The sequence below is a fragment of the Cavia porcellus genome, unplaced genomic scaffold, assembly GCF_034190915.1.
Source record: "Cavia porcellus strain 051 isolate PalLab524CR breed Dunkin Hartley unplaced genomic scaffold, mCavPor4.1 scaffold_2, whole genome shotgun sequence".
In the NCBI taxonomy this organism is placed as follows: Eukaryota; Metazoa; Chordata; class Mammalia; order Rodentia; family Caviidae; genus Cavia; species Cavia porcellus.
The window spans coordinates 87,297,688-87,306,901 of record NW_026947485.1 but is presented as its reverse complement, the minus strand read 5'-3'; the positions used below and the strand labels follow the sequence as shown (position 1 = coordinate 87,306,901).

Here is a 9,214-nt window from a genome sequence, read left to right as displayed (position 1 = left end):
ATAAACTTTTGCTTAGACATTTTTTTAAGAAAAATTCTAAACAATCATTACAGAATCTGCACATACAGATCAACTGTAGGCAGTGGCTTTCAATTGGAAAACAAAAGTAAACGGTGGAATCCACTTACCACATTTCACTTAGCTGACAGTTCAGTGAGGTCTCCTCTCCTGTTTTGCTGAGCAAAGTTGCAGCTGGGTTACCTGGCTCCGTCACTTTTCACCAGTAGATACAGTTCCAAATGTCACTTCGTAAGTCAAGTGCAGCAGATGGGATCTTGAAAAGCGCCTACAAGTAGTCTGGAATACCTTGAATCCGGCTGTGAAAATTCAGGGCAAATCTGCTGCTCTCAGGAGGTGAATGCCATATTTGGTTTAGAGGCATTTTGTGATATTATTGAGTCATGAAAAGCTATTAAAAGAGATCTACGAGAAATGCAGCCTAATGAAAAGACAAACTGTATTTCTCATTGTCACTGACACTTTACAGACACAAGGGTACATAATCTGGATTGTGCTTCATTGGTATTTATTGCACATGGACCAATTCCTCACACAGTAGTTAGTTGCACCAGAGTAAAAAATACTTGGTAAAACATACAAGAGGAAAACAGAATTTACACGCAAGTGCTAAACTTTACCAGCAGATTCACATGGGCACTAGGACATAAAAAAATAATAAAAAATTCATAAGGTAATTATATTTATAACATGGATACAGTACCATGATAAAAGAGTATAAAAAGGTATTTCCCCAATAAATCATTAGCTCAATAACATAATAGGCGACAAAAGCTGAGTCTGAATTTTATTTTAGTTTTTAAGATCTGCCCCCTTCCCGTCCCTTTAAAAATATCTAATTTCTTTTTGTGCAAGTAACATCTGTGGACTTTACAATTCCTAACACTGTGCAAAAATGTCATTTGGAACCACTCCTGTTTAGTGTGTTTTGTTTTTTGTTTTTAAGCACATGTGCAGTTATCTGAACTGTTTCCTTACTTTTTTTTCCCTGTCTTGTCTTCAGTTGACAGAGTCACGTGTCCCAGAGAGGCTCAGCGCCTGGTCCTTCCGACTAATATTGATACATAAATAAGCTGTTTAATATAAACAAGTCTTTCTATCTTGCTGTGCAATATGCACAGGGTGAGGTAGAAAACCTTCAGCAGGACCACCGAGGCGCGCAGGGGCAGGAGTTTGCCCTACAGAAGGAAAGCAAGGCGAAGCTTGTTCTAAGAATAGCTTAAAAGTTCTTGAAACTAGATTGATTTGCATCCATCCTTTCCCTTTGCTTTAAGAACAGGAGAAATCATTACTCAGGAATTAAAATGCAATTTGTCTGGAAAGCAAAAAGAAACATGTCCTGATAAGTCGTCGCCCCTGCCCCCTGCCCCATTTGCCTGCTCCTGTTCCCGGGAATGGGACGGAAGCCAAACCGATTGATTTATCTCCCTCTCCCGACCCACCCAGTTCCCACTTGGTTCATCGCAGAAAGTGTGAAAACCCACCTGAGGAAATCTAAAGATGCATCACACGGCACACACAAAAATAGGGGCCGAACCACAAACAGAAAAGAACCCAACCAGAATCAGCAAGCCACTCTCCCAACCCTCCTTGAACTTTCCTTTTTGTGCAACGGTGCGTGGCCTTTCTGTGTGCCTCGGATGATTCAGAGGACGTCTGGGGGCTCTGAGTTCACCAGCTTCCCTTCGGTCTTGAGTAAACAGAGCTCTCTTCTTCCCCTCGGGAAGCCATTCAGGGTCGCCCTGAGGGACGCGGAGTCCGCGTCCAGGCTGGGGCGGTGGGGCCAGGGGGCGCTCGGCCACCGCGCCCGAGCGGGGTCCTTTACACCTTGGACTCCGAAGCGAAGCCCGCGCGGCCCGGCTCGTCCAGGCTCCAGTCGCTGTCCGCGGTCGCCGCCCCGCCGTTGCAGCCGGCCCAGGGCTCCAGCAGGCGCGCGGGCGGCGCGGCCCCGACGGCGTCTTCGTCCTCGTCCGAGGCGGCCCCGGGCGACGGCGGCGGCCCCGAGCGCGCCAGGCAGCCGGAGGCGCGCGGGCGGCCGCCGTGGGCCGTGTGGCGCCTGCGGGCAGCCCTGCGCGCGCAGCAGAGCAGGCGCTGGAAGGCCTTGCGGAAGTCGGGGCTGCGGCAGTAGATGATGGGGTTGAAGGCCGAGTTGGCGTAGCCCAGCCAGTTGAAGAAGACGAAGAGGCGGTCGGGCACCAGGTCGCGGTGGAAGGCCTTGACCACGTTGGCCAGGAAGAAGGGCAGCCAGCAGAGCGTGAACACGCCCATGATGATGCCCAGCGTCTTCAGCGCCTTCTGCTCGCGCAGGGCCACGAGGCGCGAGGGCCGCCGCTTGCTGGTGCGCCCGTTGGCCAGCGGGTCGGTGGCGGCGCGCGGGGACCCGGGCGTGGGCGAGGGTACGGGCGAGGGCGGTCTCCCTGGGCCGCCGAGGAAGCGGCGCTCGCAGCTGTCGATCTTCTTCACTTGCTTCTGGGCCTCGCGGAACACCCGCAGGTACACGAAGGCCATGATGCACAGGGGCACATAGAAGGAGACGACGGACGAGGCGATGGCGTAGGCCCGGTTGGTGACGAAATCGCAGCACTTGGGATCGTTGTAGCAGCGGCGCGCCTCGTCACCCTCAGCCCGCCACCAGTGCATGAGAATGGGCAGGAAGGACACTAGGGCCGAGATGGCCCACACGGTGCACACGAGGACCCGCGCTCGTGCGCGTGTCAGCAGGCTCTGGTAGCGGAAGGGCGAGGTGATGGCGAGGTAGCGGTCCAGGGCGATGACACATAGGGTCTCAATGCTGGCCGTCACACATAGCACGTCCACTGAGGTCCAGAGCTCGCAGAAGAAGGAACCGTACTCCCAGCGACCCCACACCACTATGGTGGCCCCGAACGGCACCACGAGGAGCCCCATGACCAGGTCAGCGCTGGCCAGGGACATGATGAAGAGGTTGGTGAGCGTCTGCAGTCGCGGCGTCTTAGCGATGGCCACGATCACCAGCACGTTGCCCGCCACGATGAGCAGCACGATGAGGACCATCAGCAGGCCCATGCCGGCCGTCCACTGTGGCGACAGCGGCTCGGAACCCTCGCTGGTCGGGGGCAGCAGGGAGGCGGGCGGCGAGGCGGGCACCAGCAGCCGCGCCGCAGTGGCCGCACCGTCGGGGAGCGGCGCGGTGGACGACAGGTTGCAGGGCTCGGAGGCGCCCAGGGCGAGCACCCCCGCGCCCATGCCTAGCTGCGGAGGCCGGGGGCGGGGGGTGTGGCGGGGCTGGGCTGTGGTTGGGGAACACCCCAGGAGTCGGGGTGGCCAGGCGCGCGCGGGGAGGTCGCGGCCGGGTCAGGGCAGCCACGGCGCAGGGCCGGAGGCATGGGCGCCGGGCGCCTTCCCTGCCGGAGCCGAGCGCTGTCGCCGCCGCCGCCGCCGCCGCTGTTGGAGCCGCTGCCGCTGCTGGAAGAGCCGCCGGGACCTCAGCATGTTTCTGAGCGCGCGGGCCCCGCAGCTCCGCCACCCAACACCCACCCCACCCCGCTCCCCCACACTCCCCAAGCCAACCCCCGGCTCGCGTCAGGCTCCGGCAGCCAATGGCTGTAAAGGCACGCCCCCGAGTCCCCTCTCAACTGCCCGCACACTCTCCCACCCTCAATTGAGCGGCGCTGGAGAGTCCCCAAGATGATCGCTCCAGCGCTTCCCCGGCAGCCGCCGGTTGCCGCGAGCGCGCCCTTCCTGAGCTGGCTAGTTCCAGTGCCCTCTTCCCTGCCCCCTACCTTCCCCCCCGCAGCTCCTGTTCGCACCTGCATTCCACGTTTCCTTGTACCCCTTTGTCTCCTTCCCGTGCCCCGCCGGCTCCCTTCTGTGTCCCTGCGCTCCCTGCACCCCTCTCTGTGCAGTGCCCGCGTCCCTGCGGCAACGAGCGCGTGATTCCTTTTGCGCAGAGGGGATCTCTGTGTTCCTGAAGCGCCAGAGCGCCTTGGACAGTCCGTTCACTGGGGCTGGAGGAGTTTGACTGTGAGACTGCGTCCTCAGATCATTCAGCATAGCAGAGTGTGCAAAACCCTTGCCTAACCTGATTCCTGGCAGCCTGGAGAACTGGGGAATCGGAGGTGGATGTTAGAAGTTAAAAGGAAACTTTCCAGGGGAGCGGGCTGCTGGAGCGAACCGCGGATCTGTCAGGGATACTGGGCGCTGCGCCTGCAAGGGGCTGTGTTGGACCTCAAGGGAACGCAGGAAGGGAATGCTTGCTCGGTTAACAGCTAGCGCAGAGGACTAGCTGGAAACTCGCGCGGGCAAACACGCACACACACAACACACGCCCCAGCCCCAGCTAATGTGTGTGTGACTTACAGGTGTGTTCCAAGTATGAAAAGAGAGGCACACGTGTTAACGTCCGGAGTGAAAAGAGTAAATAACAGAACTTGTTTGCTGACATTTTAGACTTTGCTCATTTGACACTAGCACCTGTATTTTGTGTTTTGTTATTCATATGATTTTGTAGTGTGAACTGGTTTAATACACACAAAAAGCTACTATCATTTTTGGTTGATCTAATGCAACTGAGATTTCAGATTTCTTGGGTCTTTGTGGTTGTTTTTCCTTTGCTGGAGTTCCCAGATTCTCAGACTTCTGGGATTAGCTTTAAAGGGACGAGAGCAGAAAAATATAAATACACAAGAGGATTAAATGTGAAGACATTTAAAGTTATATCAGGGTTTTTGTTTAGTTTTAAGCTGGCAAATGAATTGGTTGGAAATGAGCGTGTGGTTAACGTTAACCTGACTGTAGGTGGTCAGTGTGGTGGTTATGGGATGACAGGCAGCCATCAGGACGGCAAGCCCCTTCTCCAGTTTGGTCATGCCTGAAAATAATGTGTGGCTCAGGCCTTGAGAAGTAACTAGCTTTCTGTCAGTACGGTATAAAACTGCAAGATGCCCATGCATCTTTTTGCATTGGAATGACAACCGCAGCACCTGGAAGGAACATCAGCAGGTGGACCAGGCTCACACCCTCACCCTGCAGAGACTGGCTTCCATAGCTGGCTTGGCTGGGAGCCCAAAGTAATTGCTTCCTAAGTTTATAAGTCAAGCAGTTTTAGCCACCTTGTCTTACGTCAATCCAAACGTCTGAATTTGCTTTAGGCCTAAACTTGACCATTAGAGTATTACAACTGGGAAGTGATTTATTTGTTTATTCACCCCTGCCCTGGACTTACCAGCCTACTTCTGCCAACTTGGGGAGGGTGAAGAGGGGGAGCCGGGAAACCGGAACTAGAGAGGAAAGAAGACTATACCCTCAAGCACGCCAGTGTCTGCCTATCTTAGTCTTCCCTTCCTGTCTCCTATCTCTTTTTTCCCTTTAGGCTTCTTGGGGGTTCTGGGAAGGGTCAAAGAGCAGCCCATAACGTAGCTGAGGCCTTGGAAAGAACTGAAATGGAAGCTGCCCAGGAAAGGATTCTGAGTGCTGCAGGGCGTAGGGAAGGCGGGAAGAGGCTCTCTATCTGTCAAGTGGCACTGCTGGAATGGAGCGTACCAACCTTAAGTGCTGCCTGAGCATTGCATTTCTGTGAGTAAAAAGGTCAGCAGGGCTTAAAATGAGCTGCCGATAATTTTATCATAACATCATGAGCATAGCAGGCAGCGGGGCCATGATGCTGGCTTTGCTGGGAAATTCTCCTTCTCCTTCAGAGATACATCAAGTCTCGGAATTTCTGTGGAATAAGTATATTACATTGTAAATGTTCCAAATGAGAAGGGTTTTCTAACAGGAGCACCTACCTAAGTCCACAAGCTGAAAGGGATCCCAGAAATTCTTGGGGCTTTCCTTCAGTTGTCCTGACACACCCCTCCCCGCCCCAACAAACAAACAAAAGACAGAATAAGAAGCCTGGACTCTTCAACTGGAGTTAAGTCTCTGATAAAATTCAGTTCTCCTTTAATTCCTACACTTCAGGGGGCCTTATTGTTTGTTGTTACATTTTTTAGCTAATAGTTTTTATACTTAGATAAGGATGCAAGATCAAGATTATGAAAAAAAGGTTCCACATGTCAACGGCCCTTGTCTGTTTTCTGTTGCCATAACAGAATACTTCAGGTCATACAGGAAGAAGTTGGTTTTGGCTCACTGTTCTGAAGGTCGAGATGTTCAAGATCAGGCTGCCACATCTGGTGAGGGCCTCACAATGTGTCACAACATGGTAGATGGCATCACAAGGCCAGAGCTTGTGCAGAAAAGGGAGAGCATGCGGGGCAACCTTGTCATTAACAGTCCCTTCTCGAGATGACTGACCTGCTCTGTGGTAAAGCAGGACATTAATCCCTCAATGATAGCAGAACCAGCATGATGCCCATTGTTCCTTAAAGTCCCCACTGCCTCTCAGTAACTATTACTTTGGCAATTAAATCTCAACATGAGTTTTGGCGGGCAAAACCTCATTCAGACATAGCATTAACTTACAGAGGTTTTTAATGCAAGAAAGTTCATACTTCATTTCCTCATTCTCTGCTGGCTGCTTTGCAAGTAGACCCGTTGTTAGGGAGCTATGAGTCTGACAGTACTTTAGGAAATAGCAGAAAGCTCTGACAGCAGTGTTAACCACACACTTGAGAGGTTCCTACAGCCAGTTCCCACAGCCTTTCCAGCACTGTCCTACCAGAGCTCTTCGTGAATCCGCCATCGTGCGAAGCTTGGTATTCTTTCTCTTTTGGATGTGCACTCTCTTCTTTGTTTGTGTGTGTTCCTTGCACTAAGATTCCTCTCCTCCATCTCCCTGGATTCGGCCTTAGTCTGGATTCAGACTGACTGAGATCTTATTTCTCTTACTGTCTCACAAGCTCACTGCTTCTGAAATACTCCCCTTCCCCTCACCTACAGTAGTTTCTCACTAATTGTACTTCCGGGGGCAACCACAAGATTCCCTTGACATCCCTTATATTATTTAATTTTTATATGCTTTATGGATATAATCCCTGAGGGATTATAAACTCACTGAGAGCCAGGACTATCTTAAACATTTTTTATATCTTTTGCATTTACTATAATTACTTGGTATTAATATTTAGTACTAACCTTCATTCATAAATATGTGATATTTAAATTATTAATATTCTCATTTTTACACATATCAGAAATAATGAAGTGCTTGGGGATTTTTACTCATGCTTATAATTCACAAAATAATCCAGGCTATAGGCTATAGAAGTATAGCCTAGTTGATATGTTCATAGAAGCGTTTCAACACATTTTTAAATGCCCTGTATTTATTATAAATTTATAAATACAGGGCATTTAAAAATACAGAAAAATTTATCAATACAGGGTAAACTTATAAGGTGCATAAGTTTATATCACATGTCTTCAGCAATAAAGTAGAATACAAGTACAGGATTTTCCAAAGGGACATGCAAGTCCTTATCAATAAAAACACTGTATCCTTTTCACAAATGACCAAGGTAAATGACTTTTTCCTTAGCCATCCTTCATGAAACTACATAAGCAGCCAATTTTTCCTTGGGATAGTTGCTGGTGCCTAGAGTAAGATTCAGGTTCTAGATAAAATTAAGCATATACAGAGCAATGGTGAATAGACACCTACCAAGCCACAGTTGCAAGCCATGAACTTGGCAATGACATTTTCATTCTTGAGTTAGCTTTGCTAGAAAATGAGTTAAAACCAAGCAAGCACCCCTCCCTGGTAAGCGGAGGCAGGGTGGCAGACTGCAGCCCTTCCAGGGGGAGAACCAGCAGTGTCTCCTGAGATCCGCACCATGTTGGAACTTAGGACTCTGGGAAGTCAAGCAAGCACCTCCCCTCCCTGGTAAGCGGCAGCAGTGTGGCCCACTGCAGCCCTTCCAGGGGTGTCTCCTGAGATCCACGCCATGTTGGAACTGAGGACGCTATGAAAACAAATGACCATCCTGCCTCCCTGCTTAGCAATAGTGAACCTACTGCTACATGGCCTAGAGTCAAATATCCCACTTCCCCTATCCTCTCCCCGCCTGCCCATTAGCAAATGGGAACCAGAAATCTGAGCATCTCCTGGCAGGTTGACCATAGCAAATAAGGGGGACTTCCTTCTACCATTTCTTTGAAGGCAAATATTTTTATTACTGTTTTGCTCTTTTCTAATTAATGGTACTGCTCTATTCAATATTCTGTTTTGATAAATTCTATAATGTTCTATATTTCATCTCATTTTGATATATGTGGCTGAAAGAACAACTATTACAAAGATACCAAAATATACTGTGATACCTATTACTGTTATCCCGGTAACCTGCTGTGAAGTTCTGTACCAATTTCACTGTACAATCTTAGTTGGCTTTATTCTGACTTGTTCTGTTGTATACTTTCAAAATAAAAAAAAAATAAAATGAGTTAAAAATAAAAGTAAGCAGCCTAACTGGACAACTGCTAGGAGATAGGCCAAAGGAGATCTGAGACTAATTTCCCAGAATAAAAAATAAAAAATAAAAAGAAAGCAACTCTTGTTTGTTAACAGTATTTGCTTTGAGGCTCATGATAACATTAATTTATTTGAAATCAAGCTATAACAAATTAACATTAATCAGAGCTCAAAGGGCTGTTTCTGAGGAAGGATACACAAATTTTCACATAAAACATTACAGCTGCTGTAACCGATCAGCTGGTAATAACTATACCATTCATATACTGCCTATGTAGCTACAGATTTCACAGGGACAAGCAAATGCAGGCATCAGGAGTACAGCAAGCACAGAGGAAAGTGTACAGTAACCATAGCAAAGTGTGGACTCATTGGAAAATTCTAAAGCATGCTCCTCTCCCCAGCCCCCTTCCTCTGTCTCTGCTTCCTTTTCTTCCTTGTATGCCTAACAAGTACACTGAACAATGATAGAGCCAACAATAATATTTTTCAAAATTTGGATGTATTGGAAAGTGTTCAGAACCAGGATGCAGATATTCAGGTTTGTGTGCTGGCTTTTTCACTTTCCTATTTGACCTTAGAGGCTTTGCCTTTGAAGTGGACTTCCCATTGGATCTCACAGAATTGTATCAGAAGTAAATGAGATAATGTATGTGGAAGTTTCTTGAAATCTCAGTATCATTTGTTTGTAAAGCATTGAAAGTGTCTTACCCAATCACTGTGACATTTCAAACTGTGAGAGACCATAGGACTTGTTTTTTTTGAGACAAATCAGTTCACTTAGGTAAGCTGTTCTTGATTAGC

The 9,214-nt window shown here is 49.0% G+C and overlaps 1 protein-coding gene across 1 annotated transcript; it reads right to left on the bottom strand.

Annotated features, from left to right (window-relative positions):
* Positions 1 to 1,839: 1,839 nt before the first annotated feature.
* Positions 1,840 to 3,243, bottom strand: Adrb1 (adrenoceptor beta 1). The gene has a single exon (NM_001173396.1). The coding sequence runs from the start codon at positions 3,241 to 3,243 to the stop codon at positions 1,840 to 1,842; it is 1,404 nt and encodes a 467-aa protein (NP_001166867.1).
* Between the last annotated feature and the right edge of the window lie 5,971 nt (positions 3,244 to 9,214).